The sequence below is a fragment of the Podospora pseudopauciseta genome, assembly GCF_035222475.1.
Source record: "Podospora pseudopauciseta strain CBS 411.78 chromosome 7 map unlocalized CBS411.78m_7, whole genome shotgun sequence".
NCBI classification, from domain to species: domain Eukaryota; kingdom Fungi; phylum Ascomycota; class Sordariomycetes; order Sordariales; family Podosporaceae; genus Podospora; species Podospora pseudopauciseta.
Window position 1 is genome coordinate 2,257,147 of NW_026946667.1, and position 17,913 is coordinate 2,275,059.

General features: G+C 53.7%; 7 protein-coding genes and 2 non-coding genes across 9 annotated transcripts; 6 read left to right on the top strand and 3 right to left on the bottom strand.

The window, feature by feature from the left end:
• Positions 1-762: 762 nt before the first annotated feature.
• Positions 763-3,518, top strand: QC763_709790 (uncharacterized protein). The gene is made up of 2 exons (XM_062915970.1): positions 763-2,227; positions 2,288-3,518. The coding sequence occupies exons 1-2, from the start codon at positions 1,657-1,659 to the stop codon at positions 3,496-3,498; spliced, it is 1,782 nt and encodes a 593-aa protein (XP_062761981.1). The 5' UTR covers positions 763-1,656; the 3' UTR covers positions 3,499-3,518.
• Positions 3,519-3,843: 325 nt separating this feature from the next.
• On the top strand, positions 3,844-3,943 carry QC763_0109000. The gene has a single exon. It is a non-coding gene; the product is annotated as a tRNA-His (tRNA).
• Positions 3,944-5,440: 1,497 nt separating this feature from the next.
• QC763_0109010 lies at positions 5,441-5,511 on the top strand. The gene has a single exon. It is a non-coding gene; the product is annotated as a tRNA-Gly (tRNA).
• A 438-nt stretch (positions 5,512-5,949) lies between these two features.
• On the bottom strand, positions 5,950-6,944 carry QC763_709818 (uncharacterized protein). The gene is made up of 2 exons (XM_062915972.1): positions 6,617-6,944; positions 5,950-6,546 (listed from the first exon to the last, which is right to left on the bottom strand). Exons 1-2 carry the CDS (start codon positions 6,783-6,785, stop codon positions 5,984-5,986), a joined length of 732 nt encoding a protein of 243 aa, XP_062761982.1. The 5' UTR covers positions 6,786-6,944; the 3' UTR covers positions 5,950-5,983.
• On the top strand, positions 6,631-8,404 carry QC763_709820 (uncharacterized protein). The gene is made up of 2 exons (XM_062915973.1): positions 6,631-7,240; positions 7,315-8,404. The coding sequence occupies exons 1-2, from the start codon at positions 7,126-7,128 to the stop codon at positions 8,391-8,393; spliced, it is 1,194 nt and encodes a 397-aa protein (XP_062761983.1). The 5' UTR covers positions 6,631-7,125; the 3' UTR covers positions 8,394-8,404.
• Positions 8,405-8,519: 115 nt separating this feature from the next.
• CYS17 (Cysteine synthase 1) lies at positions 8,520-9,662 on the bottom strand (the record flags this gene model as incomplete). Its single annotated transcript, XM_062915974.1, has 1 exon — positions 8,520-9,662. One exon carries the CDS (start codon positions 9,660-9,662, stop codon positions 8,520-8,522), a length of 1,143 nt encoding a protein of 380 aa, XP_062761984.1.
• Positions 9,663-10,172: 510 nt separating this feature from the next.
• QC763_709840 (uncharacterized protein) lies at positions 10,173-13,046 on the top strand (the record flags this gene model as incomplete). The annotated part of the gene is made up of 1 exon (XM_062915975.1): positions 10,173-13,046. The coding sequence occupies one exon, from the start codon at positions 10,173-10,175 to the stop codon at positions 13,044-13,046; it is 2,874 nt and encodes a 957-aa protein (XP_062761985.1).
• Positions 13,047-13,791: 745 nt separating this feature from the next.
• On the bottom strand, positions 13,792-14,532 carry QC763_709850 (uncharacterized protein; the record flags this gene model as incomplete). The annotated part of the gene is made up of 1 exon (XM_062915976.1): positions 13,792-14,532. The coding sequence occupies one exon, from the start codon at positions 14,530-14,532 to the stop codon at positions 13,792-13,794; it is 741 nt and encodes a 246-aa protein (XP_062761986.1).
• A 504-nt stretch (positions 14,533-15,036) lies between these two features.
• cdc42 (GTPase Cdc42) lies at positions 15,037-16,912 on the top strand (the record flags this gene model as incomplete). The annotated part of the gene is made up of 4 exons (XM_062915977.1): positions 15,037-15,874; positions 16,145-16,264; positions 16,397-16,775; positions 16,847-16,912. Exons 1-4 carry the CDS (start codon positions 15,855-15,857, stop codon positions 16,910-16,912), a joined length of 585 nt encoding a protein of 194 aa, XP_062761987.1. The 5' UTR covers positions 15,037-15,854.
• Positions 16,913-17,913: the final 1,001 nt, after the last annotated feature.

The following is a 17,913-nucleotide window of genomic DNA, read 5'->3' on the forward strand; positions in this document are numbered from 1 at the left end:
ACCCGGAGTTTGGGTAGGTTGTCTCTTCTGATGGCTCTGTTGTACAAATATTTTTCTCTTGGGAAGAGCGGAAATTGGCGTCTGCATGGTGCGTCGTCTGCATGACAGGAGATATTGCAGCAGTTGGGGGTAGGACGCCCTCTACATGAGTGGCTCATACCAGGTCGTAGTGCAGCATAGCTCTCCAGTCCCCAACACGACGCCAACTCTTTAGGTGCAGCTTCCAGCTGAGAACTTGTACGCGAGCTTTTCCAATAACTTCAAAATGGGCGCGTCTCGTGGGCAAACATCTTTCGATGTGAGGGTTTATTTGATCATGTCTGTCAGCTGACGGGGAGGCCACCTCAATGGCCAAGGAAAGGCTGAACAGAGCCTGAAAGAAAGAAAAAATAAATCAAAAAAGGCTCGGCATTGAAGCTGGGAGCGAGCGAACAGAGCTTGAATGGTGATCTGGTGGGGTCGTCGAGGATATGCCGTAGCGGTTGATCAATTTCAGGGGGTGGTTTTCTTCGCTTCTCAGTTGACAGGCAGCCTTAATCGGGGAGAACCCGGGATTTTGGGTCCGTCTCTCTGTTGTTTTCTTCCCCAGAAAATCAATGAACAGAAGGACGAATGAAGAGACAGAAATACCCATTGCGTGCTTGAATTCTCCTGTGAGATGCCCGTCGCTGACATCAGGGCTTGCCCCCCTTCCCTCCCGTCAAATCGATCGAGGCTGTGAGATGCAGAGAAAAAAAAAAAGGGGGTCGATGCGTTCAGGGTCCAAGCTGGCAAGGGTTGGAGGGGGTCTGGCCAAAGCGGGTGTGGAGAACGGGAGCTGCAGGTACGCCGACCAATGGCAGGGCTCTTAAGCACGTCGACTTTTCTTCTTTGGGACGACCTCTTCATCTCCACAGGCGCTCTGTGCGACAACAGCAAGCTCTGCGAATGACTGCAAACCTACCCACTTGGGTCCCCAAGCTGAAGGAGCAACACGTCAAGAGAGTCACATTGACAATGTAACCGACCGTCCATCCCGCGGTGGAGTGTGTGTCCGAACCCGAGCAGCCTTCCCTCTGGTTTAGTCTCTCGTCTTCACTGTTTATTTTGGGTTCTAGGAGTAGAGATGAAGGACTGCTGTTCCGCTGTCGATGTGCCGCCGCCAGGAACAAGAACAATGTCTCAGAGACATGTGCTGTGGCGGCTTAGAATGGGTCGATGAGGCTCTCTCCCCGGGTGCGTTGCTTCCATCACGCCGCTCGTCTACGGGTACCTGATTTGGGGCTTTTGGGCTTGCCGAAGTTGCCAAAAACAGACCATCGACGAGGCCCGGAAATCGGATATTGGGTACACTCTAGAGCCAAGCTTTCCACGTCTCTTCTGCCTTGACCCTTGGTGTCGAAGCGCTACCACGGTGATGGCTTGGCCCACCTTCCATGGATCCAATAGTGTGCGGATGCTTCCCATGCCATGTCGGCGACGGGATTGGGGAGGGGGAAGGGGAAGTATTTACATAAGACCAGCTTCCCGACTTCACGATGCTTTCTCTTTTTTTTTTCTCTTGCTCTTCAGGGTCTTCCTCACAGCCGCGAACACGACAGTGATACCTAATCAACTAATCTACGACAAGGCCTCTTTACTTGTCGATACATTCGTTCTTTTCGACTTTGTTGAAATATGGCCAGCCTCAAGGCCGTGGCTGCCCTCGCGGCAGTCACCTTGGTTGGTCGTGTCACCGCCACCGAGGTCTTCCTCCCACCATGCCTGGACCCCTTCCAGCCTTTCGTCTACTCGGGGTGCTTCTCCGAGGCCAGTGGCACCCAGATCCTCCCCTACCGCAGCCCGGCAACTCCTGATGACATGACCGTCGAGAAGTGCGTTGCTGAGTGCAAGGGCAATGGCTACAGGTATGCCGGTCTCGTCTACTACGGCGTCTGCTACTGCGGTCAAACCGTGAAGGGTGACCTCACCGAGGAGTCTGAGTGCAGCTTCCCCTGCAAGGGTGATGACACCCAGATCTGCGGTGCCAACGGCAAATTCTCCATCTACCAGGACCCTACCTTCGTCCCCGTCGACCAGACCACCATTGCCGACTATGATCCTCTTGGATGCTGGACCGACGACTCTCCTCAGGGAAGAGCCCTTTCCTACCGCCAGGACTCCGTCGATGGCGCCACCATGACCACTGAGAAGTGCTTGCAGGCTTGCCATGCCGGCGGTTTCCCCTTTGCCGGTACTGAGTATGGCGGTATGTATCCATCTATCCGAGGCTTCTGTCAGCAAATCTCGTGAAACTAACATGACGCAGGTGAATGCTACTGCGGTGTTGTCATTGGCAATGACACCTACTCTGCCCCCACCTCCGAGTGCAACATGGCCTGCAACGGTGCCCCTGACGAGAAGTGCGGTGGCCCTGGTCGCCTTAACCTCTACGCCGCCGACGAGCTCCTGTCTCTCGAGCCCTGCGGCTATGAGCCCCCCGTTGTCTCCAGCAGCTCGGAGCTCCCTGTCGTCAGCACCGTCACCACCGAGTCCTCCACCAGCACCCCCCTTGTCGAGGAGGAGCCCACCACCAGCACCACTTTCGAGGAGCCCACCAGCACCAGCACTCCCCTTCCTACTCTCCCCCCTACCACCTCCACCACCGCGCCCGTGAGCACCACCTCCACCACCAGCTCCGTCTGCGTGACCACCACCGTCATCCCTCCCAAGTGCGAGTACAAGTGCGGCAAGTGGTGCTCCAACCCCCTTCCCGACTGGGAGAACGACGCCAAGTCCTGCAAGGCCGCCTGGACCAACTGCCTCTTGCAGGTTGCCTCCTGCTTCAAGAACGCCGGCTTCCCCCAGTCTCTTGAGTGCTTCAACTTTGGCCAGTGGTGCGCCGATGTCGACGACTACTGCGTCAAGACCCCCAAGGGCAAGAAGCACGACTTTTTCGGCAAGAAGCCCCCCAAGGGAGGCAGCCCCGCCACCACCGTGACCGTCACCACCGCTTGCCCTACCGCCGCTCCCACCTCCACCAAGCCTGCCACCACCACCAAGCCTGCGACGACCACCACCATCTGCCCCACCCCATCGCCCACCAACATCTGCAAGCAGCCCACCAACAACTACTACGGCTACAAGCCCGGCAAGCCCGTCGGCGGGATTGACCTGCCCGTCGTGACCTGCAACGACTTGGTTTCGGACTGGCCTAGCTACCCCTTCAAGCGGTACTCGGACCCTGACACGAGAAAGTGCAAGAAATACAGCCGCTCGACGCCGAGCACTGCCTGCCAGGACGCGTGCAAGGAGCAGTATGAGGACTGCTTGGATGTTTATGCCGAGGGGTGCAGGAATAATAAGTTTAGGCCGAGGCAGGATAGTTACTTCCAGCAGATGGAGAAGAGGACTTTCTGGGGGGGGTGGAGCGACAGCTTTAATGGGGCGAAGGATAAGTGCAGGGCGCAGTATAATGACTGTTTGAGTGTGAATAGGAATGTGGATGTTAAGGGGAAGTGTAATAAGTTTTGCGAGTAAAGGGGGAAGGGAAAGAGGTTGGGGGGAAAGAGCGGGGAGGTGTGATATGATAGGTATGGGATACAGTTCTTACGCTCTTTGGAGGTATGTGAGTTGACATGTAATTATTAATGAGATTTTTACCGTTTGTTGGTATGTTGCTGTTTTTTGTTCTTTGCGACATGATTTTATTACGGAGAAAAGAGAAGCAGGGTATTGCAGGCTGTTGTGGCTGGAAAAACTGATATGGACAAGAAATGGTGGTGTTGGGGGAGAGGGTAGGTTGGCTGAAAGAAGGTGGCGGCGGCGTTAACAATATCATGGGTAATTCCACACTTACACAGCATCAATTAATAATACCTCACCGGGTGACTAGTCTAGTGGTCAGGACGCTTCGTTGTGGTTGTTTGCAAAGAAACATCACATACGATCCGAAGAAACCCCGGTTCGATTCCGGGGTCGCCCACATCTTTTTTCCTCTCTTCTTTTTTACTCCCCACTCTTCTTCTCTTTCGGCTTGGAGTTGAAGCAATCTGGAAAACATTCGCACTAGAGTTTTCTTTTTCTTCGGGGGTAGCTGCTTCCTCCACAGCATCTGATGAGGCATGCATGGCCCTGCATCTGCCGCATTATCTTCTTGACGGTGTCTCATGACATTCAAGGAAGATATCTCGACCGTTTTCTCCTGCCCCATCTACCTTGGCTTTCATACCCTGATCTTGCTGTCGTCTATAAGTTATGATACCAATGTCGGGAGAGTATAAGTCCTGAAGCTCTTGCAGGGGTGTGATTATGTGGTTGGTGAAAGGAAACTGTAGTTTTGTCTGATGATGTGACTTTGTGTGTGGGAGACTAGATGTAATTCAGCGGAGGGTTTAAAAGCTAGACGCCAGGGCAGAGAAGGAAATGAGGCCAGATGGAGATTACCCAGGTCGGATACGGATATCAAGAGGAAAGAAAGTTGGGCAATGATGAGACGGAGAGACGAAGAGGGAGAGAGAGTCACTGTCCGAGTTAATCACTACACAACTTAATTATGTTAGATGTAAAGTATCGAGATGATGTTGACGGAAGAGGAAAGAGGGTGAACGCTAAGGTAGTTCTTGGTAACGAATTACAACCGTGTAAGGTGTTTCGAATGTACACCTACCTACCCTGATCAGCGCCTGTTGGAACAACCCACCCAGATACTAGCAACATCTCCAGCACTCTATCTTCCAACTCTCATTCTTCCAACTCTCATTCTTCCAACCCAACTACTAAGCTTTGTTTCAAGTTGCCCCCCCCCCCCCAATGACCCACCGCTCCGTCATAAGCAAACACCCACACGACATGTACAACCTCCCTTCCCCCCTTCTTCCAGCGAAAGTAGCGGAACTCCTCTTTCAACTAAAAGAACCCACAATCCACCAAAAGTAAACCCATGTTCCTGCCTCTGCCTGCCTTGTGAAAAACCGGACGGAGTCTCGCTAGGATGGTTCTTCCTGGGGAGCCGGAGCGAATCTATTCGAGGAAGTAGCTACAGGCCGGTGATTGAAATCCTGGCCGGGTACGGTGTTGAAACGGTGGATAGCTTCGCTTTCTATTGCCTCTTGACTGTGAGGAGACTTTCTAGAAAAACTTGAGTTGAAATCAAAGGGCAAGGTGGGTGGGCATTTGGAGACTTCAGGTTCGCGCTGATCGTTGCATAGGAGGGAAAGGAAAAGAAAACCACCTGCTGTGTTCCGCCGCCTTGTGCGGAAGGATTTCATCTGGTGGAGGAATCGCGAAATGACATTTCTGTCAACAAGAGAGGAAAAAAGCTGTTGACATACATACTTGCACCAGTGAGAAAGCCTCGCACAACTATTCTATAACCACACACCACTTGGTTAACTCCTACAGCATAATGCGGGTGAAAAAGAACCAGGCACCTAAAATATTTGACAACATGATTGTCCGAGGACATGCACGTTGCAAAATATGCATCAGCCGTGAATCGAACACGGGGCCCATCGATGGCAACGATGGATTTTACCACTAAACCACTGATGCTGATCATTTGAGATGTTGTATCCATTCGGAATGTGGGTTTAACATCGACAGAGCCTGAGTCTGATAACAAACTAATGAATGGAGTCCAGAAGAGCTAACACGATGTTCACATACCTCCAAGACAGTAACAAATTCGAGCTTGTATCTAATTCAAGGGGATTTTTGTACAGATATGAGCTTCACCAGTCAGATCGACAATGCCCTTGAGAAATTGTCTCACAGAATGCGAGACTGAACTTGCTCTCAAAAGCGAAATGACTGCTCATGTCACCCATCTTCAAGATCATTGCTTGACAGGCTTTTCCAAGCCACCCGCCCCTCCTATCTCACTCACCCCCCTTCTCACGCATCCAGATAGATTCATAACCCAACAACAAATCTTTTTTCAATATTCCACAAGTGATATACACAGGCAACCCCCCTCCCCCCCTCCCCCATTGCCCCCTCCCCTTCACCCCTCCTATCCTCACCCTCATTTCTTCTTCTTCCCACCCTGCCCACCCTGCCCCGCAGCCTTCCCCTTGGCCCCCTTAGTCTGGAACACCCTCCTGCTCTTCCTCCAAGCAGACACAAACTCAGCCACACTCCCCATATCATGCTTCGGCTTCCTCATGTATGTCAACCTCGCCCTCCTCGCCCTCTTCAACCTCCTCTTCACAATCTCAATCCCGGCAACGTTCCTGTTGTAAATCTTGAACCACATCTCCACTCCCACCTTGCCGATGTGATTCCGCAACAGCACCGCAGTGTCAATACCTGCCCTGCGGATCGAGAGACAGACGCCGGCGAAGGGCTCGCCGCCGCGGCGGTGGGTGACGAGGAGGATGTCGCCTACTTTGGCGGCCTCGCGGGTGCGGGCGAAGAGGGCGGTGCGGGCGCCGGTGGGGTCGAGCTTTTTAATTTGAAGGTCGTGGAGGGCGGCGACGGGGTTGGTGGTGGAGGGGGGGGAGAGGGGCTTGCCGGCGGCGGCGAGGGGTGGGGGGTAGAGGGCGAAGGCGGAGCGGACGGACTTGGTTTTTTTGTCGACTAGTCGGTCTGTTTTGTAGGTGTTAGCAACTAGTTGGTAGAGAGGAGGGGTGTGTGTGTGAGAGAGAGAGAAACATACAAAAGTTCTGGTCGGGGCCTTGTGATGGTGTTTTTGATGTAGCAGCAGCAGCAGCAGCTTGAACCTCTGTCGCCATGGAGCGGGAAAACATCTTTTGTTGTCTCGCCTGGCGGAGGAGGCTGGTCTTGAGACAGCTTAGAGGCCGTCTAGCCAGAGGGGTGACGTTCATCTTGGGTGAGTGTGGTGATCTCCCGCGGGATCTCGGAGAGGGGGTTAGTTGACAACTCTACCAACCTTCACGGCTGGCTGTCTGGGGAAGAGACGTTCAAGATGGTTGAACCTGAGCCTGAATTGCGGGCTGTGATTGGTCAAAACTAGACTGCTGTGGTGGGGTGACAGGGGATTAGGTGCGGCTCCACAAAATTTTCTGACCCGCCAACCAGCAGGTGAGATTGGACGACGGTACCGGCTTTCGAGGTGTGGTGAGGAAGTTCAAGCTCTTGTGACGCTCATTTGATATATACCGCTTTGGAACCGAGGGGAGAAGCAGGCCCAAGTGCAAGTGCGCCATGTTCACGACATCGAGCGCCGGTGCCCTCAGGGCCGGAGCGAGGAGATTGGAGACGACGGTGTGTCACAATGCTAGCCATCAGAGGAGGTTATTCTCAGTAACGTCGCAAAGAGGTACAGCACAGCACTTCTATATGGTAGCTTCTTTTTGTAGAGGGGTTAAAACTGACTCTACCCCCTTACTCTAGCCGGCGGCTTCATCGTCTTCAAGAAGGGCTCCAACCCCGAGCTCCAAGAGCGCCTCGACACCCTCTACAACAAGATCGTCCTCCCCTCCTACCTCAGCCAAGAGCAGCAGCGCAAGCTCACCAAGACCAAATACAAAGAACAGCTCCGAAATGACCCCATCACCATGGAAATCGACGGCGAAATCCACAAGTTCCGCTACGTAGATCCCACAAAGGACATTCCCAGCGCATCCAAACTAGTCAGACAGGCTGTCGAACACATGCAACACGAAGACTACCACAACCTCCACCTCGTCCTGAAAGGCTTCAAGCGCGCCAACAGAAAACTTCACGACGAGCTCGCCCTCCACATCATCAGGAAAGCCCACCAAGCCGACCGCCTCGACGCTGTCATCGACTGCGCCAAACAGGTTGAGCTGACGGGCTTCAAGCTCGACTCACCCTTGAAGCTGTCTTCCCTCCTCGTAGGGGCGCAGACAAGGGCGATCGAGTCCGGCTTTAATCCTAAGCCAGCAAAGAAGGCGCTCAAGCAGACGGAGAAAGTGATTGACTTGCTGGAATTCGAAGGCAAGATGCACCAGCCTAGCAACAGGTCCAAGACCCGAAGGCCCTTCTACCACGAGCCGATGTTCCTCGGTTTGAGACTCAACCTTGCCGCCACTCTTGCGGTAAAAGCCAAGGACGGCCAGGATGAGGACGGGAAGGTGACTCAGTACGCTGAGCAGATGGTTCACTTTTGGCCTGAAAACACTGGCATCCTCGACCTCCAGCCCGATGCTGCGTATGAGGACCCGCAAAACGTACAATATCTCCTCGACCGCAACGAGTTCCTTTACCATGTGTCGCCTGTGCTTCATGGCTTGCAGATGGCTGCCAAGGTGGTGGACCCGGGTCTTTCGATGAAGCTTCAGAACAGGGCGGATGCGCTGGAGGACGAGATTAGACAAGCGTATGAGTGGGACGAGCGGATGCCGGCGTCGGGAGAGGTCATGTATAACTGGTTGTTTAACACGGAGGAGATGCTGGGGCGTATCAAGGCGGAGAAGAAGAAGAAGGTGGAAGCGGAAGTGAACCCATGAGAGGCCCCTTTCAAAAAGAGAGGAGCAGTAAATATGATGACATATTTCCCAAACAATGTACCAGTACATATGTAAGAGTATTTACTTGTAACAATATTTCTTTTCTTTTTGGTATCGAGATGGTTATTATGGGAGGACGATGTACTTCCTGAGATTCTCCGGGATCGCGCTCAGCAAGTTCTTGTTCTCAAGCCACTTCTTGGAGAACAACCTGTCGGCATATCTGTATGCGCCATCGCAGAGAACCGTGACTACGGTGTGCCCCTTGCCAAGCTTCTCCGCAACCTCCTTAGCTGCTACCACGTTCAACGCGGAGCTGGCACCGAGATACAAGCCCTCCTCATCCAAACACCTATACACCATCTCGATGCTCTTCTCATCACCGATGTGCAAACTGCCATCCAGCAACTCCACATCAGGAGCGAGATTGTCGGTTACTCTGCCCTGTCCAATACCCTCCGTGATGCTCGACCCAGACCTCTCAATCAGTTTTCCGCCCGACTGCAGGTAAGAGTGGAGGACACTCCCAGGGGGGTCAGCCAAAAAGCTCTTGACTTTCCCGTTGGACTTGTCTTTGAGATATCTCGTAATCCCCGCCAACGTCCCGCCGGTACCAGTCGCACAAGTAAACGCATCGACCTTGCCCCCAGTCTGATACCAAATTTCCGGTCCCGTCGTCTCGATATGCGCCCTCCTGTTGGCGGTGTTGTCGAACTGGTTTGTCCAAACGGCGTTGTCCAACCTCTCGGCATGCCTCTTTGCCTGGTGGTTATAGTTTTGTGGGTTCTCAAACGCGACCGCAGGCACGGGGTAGACCTCAGCTCCTAACAACCGCAACAAATCGATCTTGCCCTGGGACTGGGTGTCGGGCATGTAGATGACCAGCTTGTAACCTCTTGACCGACAGACGTGGGCGAGACCGATGCCGGTGTTGCCTGCGGTTCCTTCGACCACGGTGCCGCCGGGGCGGAGGAGACCCCTTTCTTCGGCGTCTTTGACCACGTAGAGGGCTGCGCGGTCTTTGATTGAGCCTCCCGGGTTCATGAACTCGGCTTTGCCGAGGATCTCGCAGCCGGTTTGGGAGGAGAGGTGGTTCAGGCGGATGAGGGGGGTGTAGCCGATTGCGCCGGCGAGCCCTTGGGCGACGCCTTGGGATTTGGAGAGGTTGATTAGGTAGTCGGAGGGGGGTGCTGGGGGGAGGGGGGGGTTGGCGAGGCGGCGGGTGGTGGTCGCAAAGGTGCGGATGGTGGAGGGGCGTGGGCGGAACATCTTCTCGGTGGTTTGTGGTTGCCAATGAGGCAACTATACTGTGGGAGACTTGAAGGGAAGAAAACAATGAGAAACTGAAGCTCTACCCAAGTCAAAAGAAAATAAAAATCCGACCTCGCTCGCCTCGTCTCTTTCAATGACACCCCCCGAGAGCGCCGTTGCGGCTTGTAGACCGAGGTGGGGCAACAGTCAATGGCGCAATCAAGCGCTAAACCCGCCTGAAAGGTTAAGCTACGTAAGGGACCTCCCGCCATTGCCGGCCGGCAATTTTTGGCCAGTGTCAAATCCTTGCCACATCTTCAGAGTCGCGGTTCCACTGTATTTTGATCGCGGTGCACAGTGACGAACGAAGCCTTTCAAGTTCAACGTAAATGCCATCAACCCAGTTCCTCACACCACTACCTCTTGTCGGATATACCACAAATCTGATATCATTCTCCATGGCTCGGATTGCTCCAAATCATCATTATTATTAAAAACCCAGCCTCTTGAAGGCTTCATCGCCCAAAAATGACCCCCCCAACCCCCCTCCCCGACGAGACCACCTCCACCAAACCCTCCACCCCAGTCCTCGATTCTTTATCCTCATCAGACTCCGACTCCGACTCCGACATCGACGCCACCTCCGTCAAGAAACCATCCTCCCAACAACAGCAAACAGAATGGCTCGCCACCTCCCGCACCAAGCGCTCCACAGCCGGCAACCGCATGAAAGCCCTCCTCGCAAACGAAACCCCCCTCCTCATCACAACCACAACCTCGACCGATGCCGACGCCGACGACCTCGAACTCTTGTTCGCCGAAGATGAAGACGACGCCGGCTTCACCCCCGAAGCCAAAGACGACGCGTCCGACGTCCAAATGGATAGCTCCTCGGACGAAGAAGACAACGATGCCGCCAACGCCGACGAGGACGAAGGTGAGAAAGAGCTGGAGAGACAAGCCAGAGAAAAGAGAGCGGCTCAGCGGAAGAGGAAAACTCAAGAGGCTATCCCGGCCAAGTTCCGCAAAAAGGTTAGGATAGAGCCGCCGGGGAGCTCAAACGCGGGGAGCACGGTCGCCAGCCCGGCGCCGAAGCCGCCGAGGCCGAAGAAGAAGAGTGAGAGGGCTAGTTGGTTGCCTACGCTGGCGGATATGCCTACCAGAGCGTCGGAGCGGTCGACGACGAGGATGAGCAAGCAGCAGCTGCATGAGAAGATGGTGACGGATGAGATTAGGAGGAGGAAGCAGATTGAAAGGATGGAGAAGAAGGCCAAGTTGCTGGAGGCAATGAAGAAGCCGCCTATGACGCAGGCGGAGAGGCTGGCTGAGGCGGCCAAGGTGGAGAAGAGAAATGCGAGGAGTTTGAATCGGTGGGAGGAGGCGGAGAAGCAGAGGGAGGAGGAGAGGCTGAAGAAGATTGCGGCGTTGAATAGTCGAAAGCTGGATGGACCGGTGGTGACTTTTTGGAGTGGGATTCAGGAATTGAGTGAGGGGCAGGGGAAGCATGTGGGGAACTTGGTGTCGATGGAGGAGAGGGCGCCGAGGAAGAAGAGGCAGAGTGCGGCGGCGGTATTGGCTGCGAAGGAGATGGGGGTTGGTGAGGAGCCGGGGACGCCGACGACGACGCCGGTGGAGGGGGAGAAGATGAAGGTGGGTGGGAAGGAGGGGGAGGTCAAGGCTGAAAAGGTTGATGCGAAGATGTTGGCTGGCACTGTTCCAACAGAGACGCCAAACGCTGGGACGACAGCTGCTCCGGTGAATTCACCTGCTGTGCCGGTAGCGACATCAACATCGGCAACACAGGGGCCAGTCTTCGCTCCAACCACGGAACCACCAGTGTCTGTTCCAGCAACGCAACCACCATCTACTGCCCCAGTTTCGGCACCAGCAGCACCTCTCCCAACCCCACTGGCAAGCCCAGCACCGACTGTCTCTGCTCCAGCTTCAACGCCCACACCTCCAGCAGTAGCAATGCCCGCACCACCGCCAACCGTCGCAGCACCAGCACCGGTTCCTGCTTTGGGGACATTCCAACCGCCAGTTCCTTCACCACCACCACCACCCGCTCAAATACCCACGGCTGCCTCGGCACCACCGTCAGGTCCAGTCTCTGCGCCTCCACTTCCACCAACAACCTCAGTATCACCACCCAAGGGGCCGGCAGCACCGGTACTATCAATGACACCTCCAACAGCCCCCTCAATGGCACCACCGCCGATACCACCACCACCAGAGGCGAGACCGCCCACATCAGGGGTTCTTGCTGCCCCTATTCTCGCACCACCACCTGGCCCAATGCTTGGAGCCCAGATGCCAATGTTGGGGTTTCCTCCGTCAGGCGGGAAATCCAATGTCCTCGCTCTGCCCAATACATCACATACCCCATCACCACTCTCCATGCCGCTTTCTGCTCCGGCTGTTCCCGCACCAGCGCTGCCCATATTATCTACCCCAACTATGTCCGCCCCTGTACCACCAACTGTACCAAAACTAAACATTCCCGCTCCTCCTATTCCGTCAACTCCTGCTCAGCAGAAGTCGGCGCCAGCTCAGACGCCGGTATCAGCAACACCTGTCTCGGCGACACCAATATCAGCAGCCCCAGTCTCGGCAACCCCAACAACAGCCAAACAGCCCGACACGCCCCAATCAGCTCTCCCCCAGTCCGCCGCCACCAAACCAGAACCACCAGCTCAAGACCAGCAACCACAGGGCAAAGTCACCAGAAGCTGCATCATCCTCCAAAACTTTGACGACGCCGCCATCAAGGACAAGCAGATCCAGAACCAGATCTTGTTTGGTCGGAAGATGAACCGGCTGGCCAAGCCGGCGCACCCGCCGCTGTGTGTCATTACCAACCATCCTGCCCGATACCGAGACCCAAAGACGGGGTTGCATTACTATAATAGTTATGCGTACAAGGAGATTCAGAGGGTGAGCCGGGGGGATTACAAGTGGAGCTCGCTGCTGGGGAGTTATGTGGGGAGGGGATGGGGAGAGTTTGCGGCGAAGGGGGTGCCGGAGAGGTTTACGGATCCGAGCAGGCCGAGCGGGATTGTTGCTGGGGGGGAGAAGCCAGAGGAGGTGGGAGTGGTGGAGGCGAGGTTGGTGCCTATTGAGGGGGCGGAGCCGGTGGTGAAGATGGAGGGAGGGGGGGGGCAGCAGGGTGTTGTTGTGCCTGCTGCTGCTCCGGTTGTGATGCCTTCTTCTCCTGGGCCGGTTGTAACGCCTGCAGGTGGTGGTTCTGCGCCCGCTGCTCCAGCTGGAGTGGTGATGAACCCTCCTCCTTGTCCTCGTCCTCCAATTGTGTCACCAGTAGTAGTTGATGCCGCTCCTGCTGTCCCGGAGGTGGGTATGGCTGCTGACCAGAATAACCACCACCAGCCTGTGCAAACGCAGTAGGATGTGGTTTTTGTGCAGGCTAGGTTTGTGGTGGGGTATCCGGAGAGGCAGGAAGAGGAGACAGGTATATAAACAAGGAGGAGGGTAGAAAGAGGGAGGGATATATGTGAGGAGGGTGAGGAAAAAGTTGCTTTAATGAGAGAAGAAAAAGAATAATGGGTGGTTGGTTAGTTGGTTGCTTGGTTGTTGTATACCTAACCATGGATGTTGGAAGAGTATTTGAACAAGCATTGTTTATGGGCTTTTTCGGCTGCGTTAGTTAGTCAAAGTTGGGACAGTTTAGATATGTTATTTAGGTAGGTGGGTATGTATATTATATAGCTCGAGGCAGAAGCAAGGAGATTTTCAGAAACGGGTGTCTTCTGATGTTGACGAGAAACGGGTTATAATGGGTAGATACCGAGTCAAGAACAATCTGATACAACGTTTGAAAAGAGTTGGTTGTTTATTTGTTGATTAGTTTTGATTTTGTGGGCTGGGATGGTTGGTTAAAGAGACTATGTGTCGCTGCATTTGGGTTTGAACAGCGAGTTTGATAAATGTTGGGCAGGTATGCGACGTTGTAGGATGGATATTGGTATTATGATGATGATGATAACAAGGAAAAGAAAACATAATAAACCAGCAGTGATATTGGCATAACAGCGGAAGCAAACTGTTCAATTGCGTAGTTTGAATCTATTATCTTTTAGACCAGCTCAAGATTGCCCGCCGTTTTACTCGCCAAGTTTTTATTTTTATCTGTTTACTTTACACGTTTAAGTTGATAGTTGCATATACCTCCACAGCGGCCTCTGTTTTGATCTTTTTGTTGTTTGGACTCTTCCTTCTCGGCCTTGGCCCTCTTCTTTCTCTCACGTCTGACTTCAACTTCGAGGGCTTTCATCTGCTCGCTGAGGGTTGCTAGTTTGGGGATGATATCCTCGACGGCGGTTTTGGCGTCTGCTTGGGCGAGGCGGAGGGGGAGGGGGGTTAGGATGCCGAACCAGTGGAGGGGGTTGGTGGAGTTCTTCTGTTTTGATGTTGTGGTTGGTTGCGAATCATCCCTTTTTGACTCTGCTTCGTCTCTGGCCTTTCCATCACCAGCTTCATCTTTGGGCGGTGGATGTGGTGACAATGGGTTGCTGTTGTTGGCATGCTGTGTTGATCCTGGCCCGTCCTGAGTTTGGGGTTGCTCTTTGGTGTTGTCGTTGGGTTTTGGCTTCTCTGATGGTTTATCATTTGTGACTGGTGGTCTTACAAGGCTGAACTCGGGTGTGTTGGTTTCGGAAGAGATGGTGATGTCGAGATGGGAGGTGGATTGCATTCGCTCATCGTAGTAGTCTTGGCCGTAGTGTCTCACGCCGGGTTGGGCGGAAAAGTTGGCGCGGGCGAGGTGCTGGTAGAGGGATGACTGGAGGTTGTTGAGGGTGGTGCGGAGGGTGGTGTATTCGTTGAGGAGGAAGAGGTATTGTTGGAGGAGGGAGTCGATTTTGTCGGTAGACATTTTGGTTGAAGTTGGAGATGTGTGGTGCTGGCGAGTGAGTAAGTGAGCTTGAAGTGAGCTGATGCGTTGTGAGATGTTGGAAAGACTCAACGACCCACTTTCCACCATTTAATCGTTTATTCCGCGATAAGCACGGCTCCGTCTCAGCTTCATCAACTTGGATAGTGCTTCCGAGGCAGCTGATGGCTGTTTGCTGTCTCATGTATAACAAGTAATTACACGCAGGACCTACTCCAACTGCAGGACCCTTGCCAAGGTGGACTGTGAATGCCTCTACTGCAGACCTTTTATGCAATGGAAGCAGTTGTACCACTGAAAACATGCATTCTTCAAGCTACGGAGGCCACAACCCTGGTGCCGCGGGCAGGTGTCCGCCGTGCAACTGGTCCCCCCCTTCTTGAGTGAGCTGGCATCTGATGAGACTGCTGCCTCTCTGATAGGACAGGACTGCACAAACACGCCTGTTCATAAAAATGATGTGCTTTTTCTCTCCCACTTCTTCCACTTTCCCACTTCTCCCACTTCTCCCACTCTTGTGCTCCCAGTCCTATCTCCTCTCTTGCCATGAAAGAGGCAAGTGGATGCGAAGAGCTATCGCTGCCCTGGCTCTCAAGAGGCGTATCGAATTACAGCGAGGCGTAACTGTGCTAAGTTCTGATAGTAGGACTTTAGCGCGGGTGATAGTACTGCGCTAGTAATAATACGGTGTTCGGTTACCACTCCCCCACAGGCAGCGGACGACCTAAACAAGGAACTCGCCCACTGATCACTCCTATGCTCGTGCTTCCCTCGCGGCCTGTAATCTTACGAGGTTGCTGGCCTGGCTGCATAACAAAACCACCATCCCCCCCTTCGGTATCCGTAAATTCAATTGTCGTCTCTTCCCCCCCCCCCAAGAAACCCAATTGCCCATCTTGCTCCACGCTGTGTCCCGCCTTCGTTCAGTCCAAGTCGTCGTCTTTCTTTGTCCGTGCAGGAGTCAGTCACCCGTCGACAGCCGCATACCACACACCGACGAATTACTTTCAGACCTCACACACCTCGTCATCGCCCGCTGCTGCCCGCTGCCCACTGCCACCACCACACCCCATTTTACCTTCCCGCTTTTCCCCCCCATCGCATCCCTTACCGACTCCACATCGGTCTCCTTCGCACCCTCGAATTGCATTTGCCGGGTCCATTCCCTTTGAGCTGTTCAGTCGCGCGATAAGGGGAGAGCTGCTGTTGGACGCAAGGCTTCTGAACGAGAGGCGGTCGACGATAGAGCCCTGTGATCAAACAGCCCGGCAAGACAAACCGAGAGCCCTGTGCCATCCGTCAAAATGGTTTTAGGAACCATCAAGTGTGTGAGCCCTTTTATTTACTCTCCCTCCTGACGCAAGCTGCGCTCTATAAGTCGTTGCCAGCACAAACCGACTGCTTCCCCACGCGATGCGGCCGAGTCCGATCAAGTCCACACCGCTCGACTCGACTCGACTCGACCATCATGGCTCGGAACAGCGACATTTCCATCCTGGACGCCTCTCCCGACAGCGATTTTGTAACCGGCGCATCCGTTTGCAAATCTATAATTTCAAGAGCCTGTTGCTAATCATGTACTGCGATAACCTAGGTGCGTGGTCGTCGGTGACGGTGCTGTCGGAAAGACTTGTCTTCTGATCAGCTATACAACGAACAAGTTCCCCTCGGAATATGTCCCGACCGTCTTCGACAACTATGCCGTCACAGTCATGTAGGTTGAAACCCTCATCCCGCTGGCGACATGGTCACGACGAGTTGCCATGGCGCCCTACCCGAGACACGCTTGTGCTTCCACATGCAAACCCGTTGCTTGTCGCCCTTTGTTCTGACAAGAACTATGTAGGATCGGAGATGAGCCGTACACATTGGGCCTGTTTGATACTGCCGGGCAAGAAGATTACGACCGCCTGCGTCCTCTCTCATATCCACAGACCGACGTCTTCTTGGTCTGCTTCAGCGTCACATCTCCGGCCTCGTTCGAAAACGTCCGCGAGAAGTGGTTCCCCGAAGTGCACCACCACTGCCCCGGCGTTCCCTGCCTGATCGTCGGCACTCAGGTGGATTTGCGTGACGATCCTTCAGTCCAGCAGAAGCTGGCCAAGCAAAAGATGTCGCCCGTGTCAAAAGCCGACGGTGAGAGGATGGCGAAGGATCTCGGTGCTGTCAAATATGTCGAGTGCAGTGCCCTCACGCAGTACAAGTTGAAGGATGTCTTTGATGAGGTAGGTGATGGCAGAGTTCTTGCCTCGGAAAAGAAAAAAAGAAAAAAAAAAACTGACAATTATTGCTCTAGGCTATTGTTGCTGCCTTAGAACCACCCACACCCAAGAAGAGCCGCCACAAGTGCCAGATTCTTTGAGTCACGAGTTTGGATATATCTTGTTGTCTAGTCAAAATACCACCCAGGGTGGAAAGCAGCGTCAAAGTTGGAAGAGCGAATCTGGACATTGATTTAACCCAGCCCTGTCTTCAGCAAACCAAATAGACCTCTGGCAGGTTGGGGGATTTCTAGAGATCAATGCACCATAAAGCGGCAACGCTACAGGTCTGGGATTTAGCATCATCATTATCGTCATCACACACACCCACACACCCCGATACCTACACACCACTATTCTCATCCCCCTCCCTACCTTGAACGGCAGCCTCGATCTTCAACAACGAACTATGCGCCAACCGCCGTCCTTAGCTGCTTGGGTCCGGGACAGGCACGGGTAATTTCTGGTATGGGAGATACCCTCTCCGAAGCTGGGAACGAAGTGGTCAGGCTGGAACAGAGTTTCATTTTCTTCTACGAAATTTCCTCCCCCTCTTCCAAACCCAGTCGAACAACTTCTTGGTATCTCTTCCACGGCCTGTTTAGCACATTTCTTCCTTCTTGATTCTATCCCCCTTCCCCTCCCCTTGTTGCTGCGCGGGTGGGCCACCGTGTAAGGTACCTGCTCCGAGAATACAGGAAGCTTTCGATAGGACAGTTTGGCGATTGGAGTGCAATTGAATCAAAGTTTACCATCTTTTTTTTGTTTTGTTTTGTTTACTTGTGCTGATTTTTTGATAACTCGGGGTATTGGAGAGCTACACTTGATTCTGACTGATTGATATCCGGGTCATGTATGTGTAACAGGTCTGAGCAAAAGTCTCCGCTGGTTTGTCTGCAAATCGGACGAGGGGTCTGATCGAGTTCTGAGATGAACACGGGGAGAGAATCACACGAACTCGACAAACCAGGGAGAAGTATCTTTTGAGTGCAGCTGCCAAAGAGTCGTAGTGTAGGACCGAGGTTGGTCTTATCTACAAAGAGGGCTTGGTATTTACTTCAAGGTTCACCGCCCTGACTCAATCCAGGAGGTGTCTTGTCTG